Here is a 20,503-nt window from a genome sequence, read left to right as displayed (position 1 = left end):
TTACTGTGCATTATTTATCGCAGATAGCAAACAAATGCATAAAATATGTTACAGACATAAATATATTCATATTTACACGTCTCTATTACAGAATTTGAAAAACAAAAATGAAATACTTTGGCTAATTGGGTGGGTCTCGTGATGTTGAAGGAACCACATTGTCGGCCATCAGAAAAAAATATAAATAAAATGATAACATAAGCATCACGACGCAGTCAAAAATGATTACTGCACGTTCTTACAAGTTACTTATAAATGTGATGAGGAATAAATAACAATTAGAAGTTCTTTCGTGTTATACACATATATGATGCAAGAATAAATGACAATTACAAGTTCAGTTCTTTTACTGAACATATTGCAGTAGTGGAATTTATTTATTTCAAAAGCAGAACCACTCGTAATTCTTCTGAAGAAAATGTAGTGTCTTGCCTCGCAGTGAAATGGTCTTGCTGCTCAAAGATCCCATAAATGAATGACGAAGTATGACGACAACTCTGGAGAGGAAATACGCGGGAAACGGAATACGCATGCGCAAATATGGCTACGGATGAATCTGCTAGTAGACTGGAATTACACGATGTGCGGGATGACAATTAGAGCCTTTCTTACCCCGCGGGAAACCAGTGATTTACATTTCCTAACAACCGTCCCATGACACGCTAGGCGCGTGCTCCGCACCTGCTTATAAAGTAGCGTCCGCATTGAACGTGTTATATTAAAAATATTACACTATTTAAGATATGTACAGTTGTGGTGAGTCCATTTACTAGTTGTAGCGGTTTACACACAATTTTCACATGCGTAACGATAAGACTTGAAAACTGGACAAATTGGTCAGTGTTTGAACAGAGTCTGCAGCCAATTCAGTAAAAGAAGGCTGCTAGTTGTGAGTTGATTGTGTAATATGGGATATGTAGTGTTAGAGAAATAGCTACCCTTTATATCCCGAGCTGGTTTACATGCACATGCATACGCTGTATTGTAATGATTATGTCACCATTTAGTGAGAAAAATGTAAAAGAGCCTCTCCTATGGTGTTTAATGGACAGTTCTGCCAAGTGAAGCTCACCTATGAGAATGGACGTGAACACAGCCAGAGAGTTGTGTATTGTAAGGTCCTGAACATCGACTTGAGCCAAGACGTCCACGAAATGTGATGAGTGGTTTGAAGAGCAGCACAGAGCCATCAGCACGCCTGAAACATGGCATTAGCACATTATATACACAAACAGTCCACTTATCATACTGAAACAGACCAGTCAACCTTCAGATAAAGAAACTCATTTTAAACTGTGATAATTCCAGGTTCTATTCATGAAGGGGAAATGAAAGGCTATGGGTTGGGATATAGTACCATATCTGAAGTACTTATCTGATTATTGTTTGTACGAAGCAGCTATACCAAATTAATGGAGCACACCAGCGAACGAAGGAAAACATCAAGCGAAAATTATAGGCCAGTCAGCTTGAGTTATGGGAAAGCATTCTTTCTGAGTATATTGGACATGTTTGCTTTGATGGGAGATATTTCGAGTTTAAAAAAGGTTATTCCAGTGAGACTGAACTTGTACAGCAGATATTTTAGACTCTGGAGGTCAAATGGACTGACCTATCCAAGGCATTTGACAGGCCAGAACATCGGAGAGGAGGGATAATGGACTAGACAAGCATGGTTAAACAAAGTGCAGTAGTATGTATGTTCTAGAGGGTAAGCATTATCTGATCCTGTAGTGATTTCGTGAGGCAGTGTTACTGGATCTTGGTGAAACAGGTTGCAGGATTGTGACTGGTCACTTTTTATGCCTTATCTCATGAAAGTTTAAGTGGTCTTGGTCTAACTGTACGCTGCCTGCGCATCAAATGGCAGAGAAATGGAGCTAACTCACCGAGCCATTCAGACGACAAGGAGTTGCAGCAGGCGGTGAGTTCTGCACACAGGATGGCAAGGTCATTGAGCCTGTCGTTGTCTGTCTCGCTGCAGACAGCCACCACTGCGTTACACACAAAGCTGTAGCGGTTGCTGGGAGTCTCCGCTAACTGACGAGCCCACTGCGGTTCCAGTTTACCTGTGAATAAATAAAACAGAAGATGAGCTGGTCCACAGAGTTCACTTTCATTTCTGAGGTATAGAAGGTGGTAGATATCTTCAATCCCCCTCAGCATAATCCAAGTGGTGCCCTCTGTGATGCCTGAATACACTTGCTGGGACTGACTCTCATGGACCATGTGGTAAAACATCAACCACGGGAGACATACGTGATGTGGGCGTGAACGTGGTGTGGCTTCCTCAGTTCCAATCCATGTGCATTAGCTTGAAAGAATATAAAATAAATTCCTTATATATTGCACTTTAAAAGAACATCTTACAATTGCTTTAGAAATAGAGCCTTCAGAGTTCGTGTTCAGTGTGCATTAAAGAGATGATCAATGGGATCCTTGTGATTTGACGTTGGATCTTGAAGTTATGGTGATCTAATACAGCACTACAACTGTCACCCAAAACCAAACCAAACCCCATGGCACTACAGCCCCTGAAGGGCCTTGGCCTACCAAGCGACCGCTGCTCAGCCCAAAGGCCTGCAGATTACGAGGTGTCGTGTGGTCAGCACGACGAATCCTCTCGGCCGTTATTCTTGGCTTCCTAGACCGGGGCCGCTACCTCACCGTCAGATAGCTCCTCAATTCTAATCACGTAGGCTGGGTGGACCTCGAACCAGCCCTCAGGTCCAGGTAAATATCCCTGACCTGGCCGGGAATCGAACCGGGGCCTCCGGGTAAGAGGCAGGCATGCTACCCCCACACCCGCTTTCACTATATACTGAACCGTTGCCTACGAGATACACAAGGCCGGGAAATACAGCACACTAGACTCATCCTCAAGTTACTTCCGGCAAGTGCCACTAGAGTTCTCTTTACTGATCTGTCTCGTCCGCTCATTACAACACGTTTGAATATGAATTCATTACAACTAGTAATTTCAGAAGGCAGCAAACAGATATGAGATCAAAGATAGACCAAGATCAATTGTTTGACTTATTTTCTACAACGTATTTCTTACAATATGCTTAACCGAAATAAGTAATTCACGAAAGAAGCAAAGAAATCTGATAGCGAGTTTGTCACTTTTTACCGATTCCTTTAATTGTGCCTCACAGTATCCGATAAGCAGATCGAGATTGCGGTCATAAATAACTTTGGGTTTAATCGCCTTTCACCAATTATCAGCGATCCAATCTTTTCCTCCGCACATCTGATATTTTGACATTTGTTTTGAAGCCGCTGTTTGGTGAGCGATGTTATGCCCGTTACACAAATATTTAACATCGTTTCACTGTATTTCTCTTTTTCCTTCCCGTAAAATTAAATTCGTGTTCGCCTCTGTGGTGTAGTGGTTAGTGTGATCCCTCCACAAGGCCCCTGTTCAGCATAGCAGGTGAGGCTGATCATCCTCCCCAGCTGTATCCCCCGACCCAAAGTCTGGTGCTCCAGGACACTACCCTTGAGCGGTAGAGGTGGGATCCCTCGTTGAGTCTGAGGGAAAAACCGACCCTGGAGGGTAAACGGATGAAGAAAGAAGAAGAAAATTAAATTCGTTCTAACAGGAATAAAGCTCCTAAATGACCAATTTTAGCATGCTTTTCGATTTGGTTTGCTTTTTGGTCAAGTTCAGATACCGTAAAACTTTTTTTCTGATTTCATTACCAGTATCCTGCTTCTCAGTTTACAGATTATTTTCTGTAATCTGGTACTGGTATTTAATTTTCTCATCCGTATATTTTTTAGATTTAACAGAGGTACTCGTAGACTTTCCTTGATATAGAAATGAGACTTGTACTCCTTTTTCGATTGTGGCTGACGTATGAAGATATGGTATGTTCGTCGTTATCTGAATCGGAACTTTTACTAAATTTTGATGGCAATACATAATTTTTGGGAGCTAGACGCTTCCTGCGTTTGACATTTTCCTGTTTGTGAACAGGATACACAAAGAGAACAGAAGGAAATTTGATTGATGTGCTTACAGTGAAATCTGTTTCATGAGAATTGCTAGGTAAAGAGATCCTACTATATCACCTTGCGTAGAAATAGTTTGCTTCCATTTCTCCCTTAAACCGCACTCAGAAGGGAAACTATGGAACGTCAATTTTCATGCTTTTTTAGTGTCATCCGAAATACAGAGAAGTACACAACAGTGCACCTTTTTCTCAACCTCACAGACACTCACCGACAGAAACAATATTCACAATAAATTGCACCAAATCAACACAGCATCACAATTACTCCGCATATCACAATGTTAAAGTCCGCCAAGAACAGGACGGAAACCTGATATCTAGCGGCCAAACCGTGAACACGGTCGGGCCGCTTTTTCAGCGGCAAATTAGTAGCTATGTCCCGGCCTTATATTTCTCGTAGGCAACGGATGAACATGACCTAAGTTTATTTCAAAGACAATGCAGTCCTGAAAATTTACTGTTCAATGCAGTTTTTTCCCTCCTGAATTTCTGTGAGATGCTCTTGATTTTAACATACACATGAGAGATACTTGGTTTATGTCTCTTTCTTACCATAAAACTGCAGGATTTTCAGGAAACTTACCATTTAAGTTTAGGACACGGTTAACTAGGCTCAGAGGGAGACTAAAACCGCATCTCTTTTACAGTTCATTTCCCAGCAAAATTGCTCGAGACAAAATGTATTTAGAATAGCATTTACGAACATTTCATTATATTTATTTTTTCCACTAGAGTGAAAAATAAGGGAAACATCAATGGCAGTCGTCTTCATATAGAACGGACCCAACACGTCCTCCCTTCAAATACCTTGCCTTCCCCCATAGAGTTCAATGAATTTGATGTGATACACTGTTTCAACTTGTTCTCTACACAACTGCGGAACATCTTATTGATACCGTATGGGTTTCTCCTAAAACCGATCTGGCAAAACACAGAAGAAATCAGAGAATACTTCTTTCATTGCTTCAAAAAAGCAGCCTCAACTGAAGCTAAATCATGGAAAATGGAGATAAAGATGTTCCCAAGACTTCAAAAATATATTCATAATGACTTCGGTGACCGTATGAATGAATCACCAAATAAATCAACTAGGAAGGAATCGACGGAACATTAATGTGCTGTAGGCTCACAGGCTTGAGCGAATGTGGCTGGTGCAACAGACACATGAGAAACATTACTGTTTCTTGTATAATTTCTTTGAAAATGTTCAACAGCAATCTCCTCATGACATACCTACAAGTGTTGTCTCACTGGCTGATTCTCGAACTTGGAAGAGTTCTTCAAAAAGATGGCACCCCAGGCCTTACTTGAGAATGGTTCCTCCATGGATATCTAATATGGCCACGACCTGCAAAAACTGGCTGTGGACATACCTAAAGGAAACTTTTGAGCGGATTTGGATGATGTCTGTTGAAGAATTAAAAGGAGAAATTCACAGTATCTTCGCACTCCCAAAAATGCTCAACAACATTCCGAGAACTTAAGATTTAATATTAAGAATTTCATTTTTTGTTTGTATTGACTCGAGAGTTCCTCATTTACACTACACGCAGTCACATCGAGCTAGAGGTCCGTGCTGGTTCGAGATCAGGTTTAATCTGCCCAATTCCACCTGGCATTGAAATAATATTCAAGATGTCAGCCATAAGCCTCGGCCTCAGCCAATCATTAACTTACTTTGAACAATATTACATAGCAGTGTTCAAGTTAAAATAAAATTTAATATATCAAAAAACAGATACTTCTCACAATAGTCAAACGCAGACTGTTTTAAAAAACTTTTCAAAAGGAAAGTAAAAACTTGTATATGTTATCAACTTTACAGTTAAGAGGAACCAAAGAACAACATTCTAGAAATTGTGTATCAACATGGCAGATGTTTTGAAGAACTAACAATCAGTTTTATGTGGACATCCTTGTATTTTTGCTAGGCCAAATTATAGACATTTTTAATTACCCCCAATAATTTTGAATGCACAAGATAAAATTGTGTTTTTTAAGACATATTATTTTCTACAGAATAATTGGTCTTTGTCACTTAGCCACATTTTAATGTACATATAATGACTTAGGATTTGTTGTAAGTATAGTAAGCTAAGCATACATTTTACACTGCACTAATAGTATTATATTTTTTATTTTTCTAATATACCTTGCAATCAATATCGCAATGGCTGATGATGGCACGATGGATGCCGAAACCGGTCCCATAATGTATACCATGATATTTTAAATAAACATGTGATGTTTTAGTTGAATTATTATGTTAATGTATTGAATAGGTGGAAGCCTTTAACGTTTTAAGCATTGAGAACTTAAGACACAAACAGTCCGCAGTGAGGGGTCCCTGGCGAGGAGCAACATCCCGCAAACCCTAACGCTGGACCTTGAACGGGTATTGTGACGCGGATAAACGGAGCTCTGTCTGAGTGGACCAATTATTTCTCCGGCATTCGTGGGACCAAAACGGAGACCCTAGGGCCCTTTTTCATAAAACTAACTAATAATATTATGTAATAATATTAGAATTCATAAAAATAATTATTAGTTAACCAAATTCTGTTTCATAAAGATTTACACATGACTAATAAAATATCTTCACTAATAATATAAGTTCATTAGTCAGCTGATATAAATGGAGGTTAAAATCAGTCTGTTGCATATGTTCTTGGTTTGGGTTTGTTCCTAGCAGCAGGCTAATGCTTGACTACAACCGACTATTAATCCACATGTTTGAGAGGCTCACTTGATATTTTCATTGCTGTGACTTTGATACATATGAAAATGGATAATAGAAGTGAAAATAACGTGAGAGAAGAAAGTTTCTTTGCGGAAAGTGACTGAGTTAAAGCGTCAACTATCCGCAGCCGTTTGCACACTATAACCCTCCTTGTTCCTTTTACTTTTTTATTTCATGTGCTCTTAGAAATATCTGTTGAGATGGACTAGCAAAATCTTTGTTTACTACCCCCTGTTGATGGGGACTGTAGAATAACAGCCACGGTATCCCCTGCCTTTCGTAAGAGGCGACTAAAAGGGGTCCCAGGGCTCTCAACTTGGGAGCGTGGGTTGGCAAACACGGGGCACTGAGATGAGTCCTGCCACTGCTTCAACTTGTGCCAGGCTCATTTTCCTCTACCTATCTGACCTCCCTTGTTCAACTCTTGTTCTTTTCCAACCCTGACAGTATTAGGTTGCGAGGCCGAGAGAGTCTTTCATTTCCACGCCCTCCGTGGCCCTTCTCTTTCTTTGGCTGATACCTTCATTTTTCAAAATGTCAGATTTTTTCCATTTTTCTATCTGATTAGTGTTATTATAGATGATGGTTGCCTAGTTCCTCTTAAAACAATAATCATCACCATCATCTTGGTTTACTGGTGATATAAGCCAAGAATTTAAAGGACACCTGGAGCGTCCGAGCAGAACTGCACTTGTGTATCACTACCAACACGTGGAGTGCAATGCGAAGGTTATGCTTCATTCTTTGCAGTGGAATGTTCTATTACCAATTCTACCAAGAAAAAATACTCAAAACGTCTGTAATCTCCCATTGTATTACATGCCAGTACAGACTATTTTAGCAAACGGTGAATACCTACACTCGTTCTTCATCACTAATTGAATCAGAGTCGATCCCGGAGTCTTGTCTATCTCCGTACAGTACCTTCGCCAGGAATCTCTCCGGGATCCGCCAGACTTCAAAGAATTCTCTCTAAAGATAGCCAAAATAGCATAAATTAACTCCAATGAGAGAATAGAAATTATACCAAAACTGCGGAAGAGACCATGAAAGAATTATTTCATGTACAGTTCCTGGCGCAGAAATCATAGAAGAACCTCCTGGAGGCTGGGACAGTCTGGAACTGGAATTTCCATCTTGGAAATCAAAACAGGAGAGACTGGGAAGTAGCCAGGGAGGTAGTTAACTATAAAAATTTAAAAATGGGCAATCTTCTCATTTAAACCGTATAAATCCGCAGGGGGTGATGGAATTATGCCCATTATGCTCCAAGAAGGCTTTAATGTGCTTGTGGGGATTAAGGCAAGTTTAGCCCTAGGATATACACCAATGGGGTGGAGACACTGCAGGTATTCATACCTAAACCCGGGAAAGCTATGGACCGGGCCAAGTCCTACAGACCTTTCACATGCATGTCTTTTATTCTCAAAACCTTAGAGAAAATGCTTGACAGACATATTAGGGATGATGCACTGGCTGAGAGACCTCTCCCCCAGAACCAGTATGACTATCGAGCCAGAATGGCAACAGACAGAGCCCTTTTCCTGGTAATACAAAGACTGAAAAAAACTCTGGACCAAAAGGAGGCAGCGTTGGGAGCTTTTCTGGATATCGAGCGAGCTTTCGACAATACCTCCTTTAAATCAATGATCACAGCTCCCCGAGAACGAGGATTAGATGGAACCTCTTGTAGGTGGATTGAAGCCATGCTCAAAAGCAGAATGATACATACAACATGTATGGAAAGCAGCCTGTCTGCAAGGGTCAGGTGGGGATGTCCAAAGGGAGGGGTTTTTTCCCCCCTCTGCTGTGGAACCTCTTGGTGGATGGACTCCTTAACAAAATAAGCAAATTGGACTTTAATATCGTTGGCTATGCTGGCGATATCGTCATTATAGTCCAAAGAAAATTTGCTAACACCATGAAGGAACGAATGCAAACGGCACTTAACATTGTATACAACTGGGCAGAAAATGAGGGACTTGAAATAAGTCCTCATAAAACAGCCATTGTTCCATTCATCAGAAGAAGAGATCAAAAGGAACTAAGCCCCTGCTTCTGAGAGGTGAGGAAATTAAACTGCAGGGAGAGGTTAAATACTTGGGAGTAATCCTTGACTCCAAGTTAACCTGGAATCAGCATTTGAGCAAAATATATTACAAATTTGTAACCTCCACGATTGTAAGGAGGATGTATTCAATACGTGGGGACTAAGACCTAGTATGATAAACTGGCTGTAGACTAAGATACTGAGACCCTCAATAACATATAAGGTGCAGAATAAAACATCTCTGATACAATTAGGTAGAATTCAAAGATTAGCCTGCCTAGCCATTACTGGTGCATTCAAAACAACCCCTACGGTGGCTGTCAGACCTGGCACCACTTGACATTTTAAACATGGGGGAAGAGAGGATGGCGTTCACAATCAGGAATATCAAGACTCCATTCTTTATATGTGATCAGACTACACTTCAATAAATCATTCGAGGTAATAACTGAAACAGACTCCTGGAAGAAAGAACGGTCTGATCTGGTTTACAGACGGATCAAAAGCTGACCCAGGGGTATATGGAATAAAAGCAGGGAAGATATCCTATGGTATCCCAGGCAGAAGTCTATGCAATATTACGATGCATATATGAGAAGATCATTCACCAACAGACAACCAGGCAGCACTGAAGGCTCTAATATGCCGTAAAGTGAACTCAAGACTGGTAGATGAATGTCTCAATGCCTTAACTAAACCGATATGGGTCCCAGGACACAAGGGCTTGAAGGAAACAAAATAGCTAATGAACTTGCTCGCAAAGGATCAGCATCAATCTTTCCTGGGCCAAAGCCAGTTCTACGAGTATCCAAATGCTCCATAAGTGAAGCTATCAAAGACTGGATCAAAAAGGAACACAGGAAAAGATGGAAGACCAACCCTGGTATTAAAACTTGGGAAAATGTTTATCAACGAACCATGTAAGAAAACATTATTATTATTGGCGTATGGCAACAAGTTAGATACATATATACAAGTAGGCCTATATAATATTTACAAATATACACACAAAAGAAACATGTTTTATAGCAGAATGTCCAGTTGGGTGATCCACTGTATGGCTTCCTCTGTTGGTTCCAAAAAGTCACTCGGGCTACCTGTGTAGGAACGCCGTGTACATCCCCTTACAATATGAGGGATCGTCTGCCGGGATGCACCACAGTCGCACTCTGATGGCGAAATAAATTTCCACTTATAAAGGGCATCCCTGCATCGTCCAAGATTTGTTCTCACCCGATTCATACATACATTATCATTATAGACTGTTATGCCTTTCAGCGTTCAGTCTGCAAGCCTCTGAGAATTTACTAAACGTCGCCACAATCCTCGATTTGCAACTAGTGTTGAGGCCTCATTTAGTTCTATACCTCTTATCTTTAAATCGTTAGAAACCGAGGCTAACCATCGTCGTCTTTGTCTCCCTCTACTTCTCTTACCCTCCATAACAGAGTCCATTATTCTCCCAGGTAACCTATCCTCCTCCATTCGCCTCACATGACCCTACCACCGAAGCCGGTTTATGCGTACAGCTTCATCCATCGAGTTCATTCCTAAATTAGCCTTTATCTCCTCATTCCGAGTACCCTCCTGCCATTGTTCCCACCTGTTTGTACCAGCAATCATTCTTGCTACTTTCATGTCTGTTACTTCTAACTTATGAATAAGATATCCTGAGTCCACCCAGCTTTCGCTCCCGTAAAGCAAAGTTGGTCTGAAAACAAACCGATGTAAAGATAGTTTCGTCTGGGAGCTGAATTCCTTCTTACAGAATACTGCTGATCGCAACTGCGAGCTCACTGCATTAGCTTTACTACACCTTGATTCAATCTCACTTACTATATTACCATCCTGGGAGAACACACAACCTAAATACTTGAAATTATCGACCTGTTCTAGCTTTGTATCACCAATCTGACATTCGATTCTGTTGAATTTCTTACCTACTGACATCAATTTAGTCTTCGAGAGGCTAATTTTCATACCATACTCATTGCACCTATTTTCAAGTTCCAAGATATTAGACTGCAGGCTTTCGGCACAGTCTGCCATTAAGACCAAGTCGTCAGCATAGGCCAAACTGCTTACTACATTTCCACCTAACTGAATCCCTCCCTGCCATTTTATACCTTTCAGCAGATGATCCATGTAAACTACAAACAGCAAAGGTGAAAGATTACAGCCTTGTCTAACTCCTGTAAGTACCCTGAACCAAGAACTCATTCTACCATCAATTCTCACTGAAGCCCAATTGTCAACATAAATGCCTTTGATTGATTTTAATAATCTACCTTTAATTCCATAGTCCCCCAGTATGGCGAACATCTTTTCCCTCGGTACCCTGTCATATGCTTTCTCTAGATCTACGAAACATAAACACAACTGCCTATTCCTCTCGTAGCATTTTTCAATTACCTGGCGCATACTGAAAATCTGATCCTGACAGCCTCTCTGTAATCTGAAACCACACTGGTTTTCATCCAACTTCCTCTCAACGACTGATCGCACCCTCCCTTCCAGGATGCCAGTGAATACTTTTCCTGGTATACTAATCAATGAGATACCTCGATAGTTGTTGCAATCCTTCCTGTTCCCTTGCTTATAGATAGGTGCAATTACTGCTTTTGTCCAATCTGAAGATACCTTACCAACACTCCACGCTAATTTTACTACTCTATGAAGCCACTTCATCCCTGCCTTCCCACTATACTTCACCATTTCACGTCTAATTTCATCTATTCCTGCTGCCTTATGACAATGGAGTTTATTTACCATCCTTTCCACTTCCTCAAGCATAAATTCACCAACATCATTTTCCTCCTCCCCACGAGCTTGGCTGTTTGCAACACCACCATGATGATTTCCTTTTACATTGAGAAGATGTTCAAAATATTCCCTCCACCTCTCCAGTGATTCCCTGGGATCTATTATGAGTTCACCTGAATTACTCAAAACACTGTTCATTTCCTTTTTTCCCTCCCTTCCTAAGATTCTTTATTACTGTCGAGAAAAGTTTCCCTGCTGCTTAACCTAGCCTCTCCAGGTTATTACCAAAATCTTCCCACGACTTCTTTTTGGATTCAACAACTATTTGTTTCGCTCTGTTTCTTTCAACTACGTACAAATCTCTGTCTGCCTCGACCCTTGTTTGGAGCCATTTCTGATAAGCCTTCTTTTTACGCTTACAGGCTGCTCTCACTTCATCATTCCACCAAGATGTTCGCCTTTTCCCATCTTTACACACAGTTGTTCCTACGCATTCCCTTGCTGTTTCTATTACAGCATCCCTGTATGCCACTCATTCACTTTCTATATCCTGAACCTGCTTACTGTTTACTGTTCGAAACTTCTCACTAATCATATCCATGTACTTCTGTCTAATTTCCTCGTCCTGGAGACTTTCTACCCTTATTCGTTTGCAGACAGATTTCACATTCTCTACCCTAGGCCTAGAGATACTTAGTTCACTACAGATCAGATAGTGGTCTGTATCATCGAAAAATCTGCGATAAACTCGTACATTCCTAACAGATTTCCTGAATTCAAAGTCTGTTAAGATATAGTCTATTATGGATCTGGTACCCCTAGCCTCCCATGTGTAGCGGTGAATAGCCTTATGCTTGAAGAATGTATTCGTAACAGCTAAACCCATACTAGCACAGAAGTCCAGCAAACGCTTCCCATTCCCATTAGCTTCCATATCTTCCCCACATTTACCAATCACCCTTTCGTATCCTTCAGTTCTATTCCCAACTCTCGCATTGAAATCGCCCATTAGCACTATTCTATCCTTGCTGTTGACCCTGACCACGATGTCACTCAATGCTTCATAAAACTTGTCAACTTCATCCTCATCTGCACCCTCACATGGTGAATACATGGACACAATTCTTGTCCTAATTCCTCCCACTGACAAATCTACCCACATCATTTGCTCATTTACGTGCCTAACAGAAACTATGTTGCGTGCAATGGTATTCCTGATAAAGAGCCCTACCCCAGACTCTGCCCTTCCCTTTCTAACACCCGTCAAGTACACTTTATAATCTCCTATCTCTTCCTCGTTATCTCCCCTTACCCAAATATCACTTACTCCTACCACATCCAGATGCATCCTCTTTGCTGACTCAGCCAGTTCTAATTTCTTCCTTCCATAAGCGCCATTAATATTGATAGCTCCCCATCGAATTCCATTTCGTTCGCCAAGTTGTTTCCAAGGAGTCCCTCGCCTGTCAAATGGGAGTGGGACTCCATTACTCCCATAGGTCCGAGGCTTGCTTAAAGTGTTCTGAGCTCGGTAAATTCATGAAGCAGGATGCTGCCCTACTTGCACATAGTCCAAGTGAGGATATCTCCTCTAACGGGTTATGGACCACCGGTGAATTGTATAGTCCTAGCCACCTGAGCACAAGGAGGGCCACGACTCAGAATATGTCCGAGATGCCCACTCCCATTCCATAGCAACTGGTATCCCGACTCTCAGGACCACGTACTAGGCCACTCAGCCGTTGCCCATGGTTCACGAACTAGGACGTGACTACAGTAACCCACAAATATGAACCACCCGATTCAGAGTGGTCCAAATCTTACGCGGTAGATGATGTTCACCAGAAAAGATGTTGTGTAAGGAACTGTCTGTGGAAACTTTCCAACGACTTCTCCATTTTCTAAAGGGTGAAAATTCCCATCAGCCAATGTGACAGCATCACACAAAGATGGATGACATGACTTGAGCCTCGTTATCTTGAGAACAGGAATATCATCCAGAACAGGCAGTTGAGGGTTCATTTCTATCTTCTTGGACTCTCAAATGAGAGCATTTGATCTTCTTAAATTAGGCAGCATTATACCTGACAGAATTGGGATCCAATAAAGGGGTGTGGACTTGATAGTACCAGATATTAACTGCATGCTAGCATTCAGTTGAGTATCAATGAATCTTGTATATGGGCTATTCAGCCAAACTGGTGCACAGTTCTCAGTACACGAGAAAACCAGTCCCAAAGCAGATCTTAAAGTCTTTGCTGATGAACCCCAACTTGAGCCACACAATTTCTGAAGGATATTATTACGTGTTTTGAGCTTTTTGGACAGATCCGTAAGATGTTGTTTGTAAGATAGTGTGTGATCAATTGTAATGCCCAAATATTTTGGATGCCAGCTGTGCCGAAGTTCACGATGACAGTAACGTATGTGGAGTTTAATGCCAGCTTGGTGATTATTCAGGTGATAACATGACACTGCTGTTTTGTTAGGGTTAGGATTCAGTCGCCATTTCTCAAAGTACGTTTCAAGTGAAATGAGGTCTCTTTGTAGCACTTCTTCTGTCACACTAAGGTCTCGATGTTGAGTGGCTAGTGTTATATCATCAGCATAACAGAATTTTCATTATGGTGTTTCTGGGAGATCGGAGATATACAAATTGAACAGTAGGGGAGACAGTACCGATCCTTGAGGTAATCCATTTTTGAGCTTCCTTTCTCTACTCATACTGTTTCCCATACACACTCGAAATCTTGTCACTGAGCATATTATTTATAACCTGCACGATGGTCCTACAGGGTAGAGTTCGGGGAAGCTTGTGAATTAATCCTTCCCTCCAGACTGTCAAATACTGCTGTAAGATCAATGAATGTAGCTGAGGTCTTGAGTTGTTTCTGGAAACCTGCTTCAATGTGGGATGTCAGTGAAAGCACTTGATCGCAGCAGCTGCGATTTGGCCTGAATCCGGCTTGATCAACTGGAATATGCTGAAAAATAGTTGTGCTGATTCTGTTGTAGATTAGCCTCTCAAAAAGCTTATAGCAGCAATTAAGAAGGGCAATTGGTCTATAACTGCTCGGGTCATTGGCAGGCTTCCCTGGTTTCAAGATGGAAATCACTTTCGTTCGATTGAATTCTGCCGGGAGTTGTCCGTTCTGTAGAAGGTCAGTATAAAACCTTGCCAGCCAACTTCTTGCATTCTTCCCTAAATGAATAAGAAATTCTGGATGAATGCCATCAAAACCTGGAGCTTTATTTGCTTTAACGTCTTTGAGAGCAGCATTGATGTCTTGCACTGTTAAACGATTGTGAATACTTTGATGTGGGTGGTGCGTCTGATTTCAGAGTTTGGAGCTGATGCCATATGTATTTAGTATGTTTCTTATCTGATGGAGTTTGGGAAGTTGTGATGATGTGAGATGCTACTTCACCCGGAGTAACTCAGGGCTGTTGCTTCACCAAAGGTGTGCTTCCTCCAAGTTTTGTGAGGAGTCCCCAAGCTCTTCTACTGGAATGAGTTAGGTCGGTATTCTCCACTGTTTCAATCCACCGTTCTCTCCGGGTAGTATCCATGCTGGAAAGAAGTTCATCAGCTATGTCTTCATCACCACTCTGCAAATATTCGTTATAGAGTGCATCAGTCTCAACATTCCAACCAGGGATGTATTCTTTTCTATGGCCTCTAGGCATACTCTTCTTAGCCGCCATCACAACTCCACCTACGAAATGCTTGTAATTGTCGTGCTTGGGAGCAATCCACCTAACGCGTTTGTCCAATTCAGTGGTGAATGTTGACCAATTTGCTTTTCTGGAGTTCCACCGAGCATGTGGTATTGACCGTACAACAGGAATTTTGATGCCAATATTCACAATAACGGGGCGATGTTGACTGTGGGGAAAATGCCTTAACACTTTCCTTGCAGCGAGGCCGCAGTCTGCCTCGTGGCATCGCAGTCTCCTCTCGGAGGTTGCAGCCGCGGGCGCGCGGATTCTCTTTGGCCGCCATTCGGCTCAGAACTGGCACAGACCAGGGGATTCCGACTGTCTATGGCCCAAGCGGGTGTTGACGCAATGTGATTTCTGCCCAGTGCTCTGAATCCTCCCTCATTGCAGCTAACGAAACACACATCAGGATTTGAATCCCTATTCTATGCAGATGATTGGAAAGTACCAAGATCAGATGGAGATTGTTCATTTCTGTCCATTCTACGAGTTTCATTGTTATTCGAGTACTTCCATGGTTCGTAATGGCTGTTGAAGTCGCCTATATATACTGCAGTAGGTAGAACAGTACTTGGCCACTGTGTGTTTGGGGGTTTATAAATGTTAAAAATAGTAACATCTGAAACTCGCCCAGCAACACAATGGATGACTTCGTTTTCGTTCTGAAAGAGCAGTGAGGCATCTTGGATATCATTACGAACATAAGTAGCTATACTATGTGAACTGTGATATGTTGCACCAAGAGCTGTGTAACCATTAATGCAGCCCCTTTTCCGAAACTCTTCTTCATTGGCTGTATGGGTTTCCTGTATAGCCACAACATCTATATTATTATCCAGGAGAACTTTGGATAGGTAGTCACATTTTGCTCTGCTGATGCTTTCTACGTTAAGGTGGAAGACACGGATGAAAGGTCCAATGTTTCTTGTTTGGTAGCTCTGAGAAGAGCTATTTCCATGAAATACTTTTGTGAATGCTGGGAGATCTTTAAAAAGATAGGTCCAGCAGCCACAGTTATTGCTTTCTTAGTACCACCCGGAGGTCACGTGTAGGGCACTTTGTGGTTAATACCTATGGACGTGAAGCAACGTTGACCCCGCCCTAGCTCGTAAGAAAAGAGCTGAAAAGTTACTTAAACGTAACAAAATTCAGGCAAGATACATAGCGATTCTTCTCACGGGCCATGCTCCCGTGAAAAAGCACCTTAAATAAAATGGGTATAATCAAAGGAAACCTAGACTGCAGATTATGTGGGAAGGAAACAGAGACAGCCCATCATATAATCTGCTCTTGGAAAGTTTTAGATCGCAAAAGATTCAATCTTTTTGGGAGACCGACAATTGAACCAAAATAAATTCATACAGAATCCATTATGGAACTGTATTTTCTAAACAAGGACTGGTGTTATTTACATAGGGCAGTACAATAAGCCTCAAGGCTGCAGTACATCCGGAGCTTAGCTGACGGGCCCTTCGGAGAGAAAACCTGTAACAAACGCCAATATAACAAAATGTTCAGAATTATGAAATTATTCTTAGGCCTCTTCTCTTTTCGCAATTTAATGTGTTAAAACATTTCATTTCAACTCATTTCAAACTTTTAGTAAAACAAAATAATATTTAGTTCTTTTGCCTATATTGAGCTCTATTTCTTTCAAAATATAATAGAAACCATCACCTGATACAAGACGACACACTCATAGCCAAGGAATTACAATTCTGATCGGCAGGTTGCGTTTAATTCAGCACATCATTATGTCAATTCTTTTCTTCTAAATAAAACACAAGTTAAAGCCTCGGAGAGATGTTCAGTGTGGAGAAATTATTGCAAAATGCTTTAGAAAAGCAGGAGTAGTTTATGATGAAGACGAGATCAGAACAGAGAAAAACTGGACGTGCCAACAAGTATGAATCAACATGGGCTGTGATGTGTGCATGGCATTTTCTTCTGTCACACTGATATGTGCAGTGGCTGGGGACTATCTTTAACGTTCTTTTGTGTTTGGAAGTGTTCAGAAGAAAAACACAGGCTTTTTCAAAAAGTAGAGTCCAGCACGTAGTGTACCAGAACTGTGTAAAATTTGATATCGTGAAAATTTACAGAAAACCTCTTGCATTACTTGGCGTTCCTGTCATCGAATAAATATGAGACTTATTTCACTAGAACAAATTAATTCCTGAGGTTCCTGGTATTTCAATACATAAAGTTGTGGCATGCAGAATGCAGAACGTATCCAATTGTGACTTGTACAGAAGGAAGAGCGGCCGTAACGTAAAGAGAACCGGCAAAGCCCAGGAGACGAGTAACTGTGCTCTTGCAAAGTGATTATCCCACCAATGACAAAACTAAATATATTCAGTGTATATTAAACAATTATTTTGGAACAATTAGATTAATTTTACATTAGGTAGAAAAAAGCGTTGCAGCACATAATTACCTCCACGACGAGGATTGCTGAACACCTCCGCCATGAACTGGGCGTTACACACATGGTTGGACGACGACGGTTGCAGCGCGGAGTACAGAGCCTGTCTGATCTTCGGGTAGGCATTCCCAAAGGGTTCCACACAATGGGGCTTCGACTTGAGCAGACTGCAGGAGGAGTAGAGGTCATACAAGTGAGCCAACACGCAACGCTCGGCCGAAGAGCAGTCCCCGGGGTTTGTCACGTGCTTGACCACCCGACATAGACCCTCGAACACAGCACAGGTCTGCTCAGGAGACACTGCAACAGCAGATGATATTTCTCAATGAGGATGTCACATTAGGCACCCCAAATTTTATAAAAACATAACATGTTAATTAATTATTTTCATTGGTTATTGTTATAAATATGTTTTCCTACTTAAGGGGCCTTACACACCTTCTACCATTGATAATTAGATACTGTACTTTATAAATGTTGTTCCACCAATCCTGTAAGTGTGACATATCTGAAACTTGTTCAATTTACAGAAAATTGTATTATAATTTGAAAAATTATATACTGCTAGAATTTCAATCCACTTTCACTTTCCAATCCAAGCTGCTGTCCTTATTTTATCCATTTTTGTTTTTTGTAGACATGATCCAGTAAGTGGGTACATGGGTACCAGATATCTGATGTTGGAAATGTTTCATCGTACAGCGTGATAGATTGTCTGAGGGCAGAACACTAATCCATCTCCTAATCACCAAGCCTTGGTTTTGCTGATTTTAAGACCTAAGCTTGTAAAAGCTTCTAGTCCAGCTTGTTGTCGTACCCCTGATCACAACGTCATCAGCAAAAACCAGGGCGTTAGTTCTGGGATCCTTTCTTTTACCCGCTTTTAAAACTTCATTATGAAGACATCTTCCTTGCAGGCCTCCATTCATCATTTCGTTTCCATCCTGGACCTGGACAAAACTCTTGTATTTGTGCCATCGGGCACTTTCTTATGTCCCAAACATTCCAGTTAGCTCTGAACTGAAGAATGACCAAAGTTGCTGGACAGTCTGCAGTTAGTGTTTTTCTTGTTTTCCCTACACTGTATGACAGTTTTCAAGATAGTTGATGGCTGTACTGTTGCCAACCTGCCTTGAGATTCACATCCGGTACTTCAACTTAAAGGATACTTGTAGAGCATGGGTTAATGCAAGTTGCCAGTCCTACCGTAAAAGTTGTAAGTTCAATCTCGCTCGGGCTACACGGCACTAGCTTAACTGTAGCAGGTTTGGAACAACTGTGGGTGGAAAGAATTATGACTGCAGTGAAGCAGCTCAGATGATCCCACTACTGCTCTATTGAGATCCTTGAAAGAACTACCAGGACCTCGTATCAGGATATCCATCGATCACAGCTCAACACAGTGTATTACAACAAACAATGATAGATTATGGTCATTTTCAATTAACAAGTGTTCCATCAAGATAAAAAATCCTTGCATATGGACCATTTTGAATATTTTAACTGTGTACATGTGTTTTTGTGGCTCATAGATTTTCAAGATTCACTTCTATTGACATTTGTATTAAGACATTCAATATTAATGACACTATGTCCTTCTTTAAACTATCTGGCTACATTGGCCGAAAGTAGTCCTTGTAAAAAAAAACATATTGTAATGATTAGCTGGTCAACAAAACTTTCATTAAGAATACGGGCATAATAATGAAATTCATTGCGATATGGCACTAGCAATCTTATTACTTGTGAAATGTTGGTTAACGCCCGGGCTACTTACACAAGAGACAGCAGTGGTAGCGTCGCAGAACTCCCACCACGTACAGGCTCAGGCAAGTCGTGTAGCTACGGACCAATCCAGAATTCTTAGCCAACAACTGGGCCTCTACCTCTGGGAGCTCCTTCAAGATCTGCAACATCAAAATCAAACTTTTATTTAGCCTAGATAACCATCTGACATGAAAATTAAAGGAACAAAGAAAATAAGGAAGTTCAATGTCCACACAGCTTCAGTATTCAAGGAAAGCAGCAGTGCAAATTCTTGCACAGAATGTGCTGGATCATACGAACTACTTCACCGCAGTCATAATTAGGGAAATCTTTCTGCCCACAATCATGGAGAGTAGAAGCAGTTGTTCCAATCCTGCAACAATTAAGCTAGTGCGATGTAGCACGAGCGAGATTGAACCTTAGAATTTTTACAGTAGGACTGGCAACTTGCATTAACCCCTGATCTATAAGTATCCTTCAAGTTGAAACTGCCGGATGTCAATCTCCAGCAGGTCGACAAGACTTCAGCCGAGTTGAAGCACACTGTTCAACATCTTCATACTTATTCTTCACTGTTCTCCACCATAAGTGGGCAAGCCACTAGACAGGGGTAGGAAGAAGTGTGCAGGTACAATACATATGATTTATTTAAGATGAACATCCACCATATGCGTGTGGGAACTATCAAGCTATACGCCTGAACAGTATTGCTCTTAATATGTTTGCACCAGTTCCCCATGAAGTTCCAGCTAATCAATGCAGTGGACTGTTGCGGCTGTCTAGTTTGACAGCTGTTTTCAGACGGCCTTGATATCATGAGACTTGTCCAAAGCAATACCCAAGTACTGCTGTGTCTCGCCATCAAATGTTATTCTTGGGTGGTACTATGCACTCCGTTGCTCAGATCGAATGTAGCCAAGCAGACTTGATTCGAGCTATCATGTCAGGAAAGATAAGTGGGTCAATATTGCAGCAGGAAAGGTTGGTCTCACGTATATACCACAAAGGAAACAAACATT

General features: G+C 41.3%; 1 protein-coding gene across 5 annotated transcripts in view; it reads right to left on the bottom strand.

Annotated features, from left to right (window-relative positions):
• The window catches only part of kto (kohtalo), a 396,148-nt gene that overhangs the window by 184,509 nt on the left and 191,136 nt on the right, over nucleotides 1-20,503 (bottom strand). For all 5 annotated transcript variants that reach the window (XM_067158251.2, XM_067158254.2, XM_067158252.2 and 2 more), the window contains exons 18-21: nucleotides 19,495-19,624; nucleotides 17,730-18,017; nucleotides 1,890-2,069; nucleotides 1,073-1,198 (exon numbers count right to left, since the gene is read on the bottom strand). In XM_067158251.2, the coding sequence (XP_067014352.2) occupies nucleotides 1,073-1,198; nucleotides 1,890-2,069; nucleotides 17,730-18,017; nucleotides 19,495-19,624 (724 nt within the window). The remainder of the gene's footprint in view (nucleotides 1-1,072; nucleotides 1,199-1,889; nucleotides 2,070-17,729; nucleotides 18,018-19,494; nucleotides 19,625-20,503) is intronic.

Source organism: Anabrus simplex, chromosome 14, assembly GCF_040414725.1.
Source record: "Anabrus simplex isolate iqAnaSimp1 chromosome 14, ASM4041472v1, whole genome shotgun sequence".
Lineage (NCBI taxonomy): Eukaryota > Metazoa > Arthropoda > Insecta > Orthoptera > Tettigoniidae > Anabrus > Anabrus simplex.
This window is presented reverse-complemented; position numbering and strand designations above follow the sequence as displayed.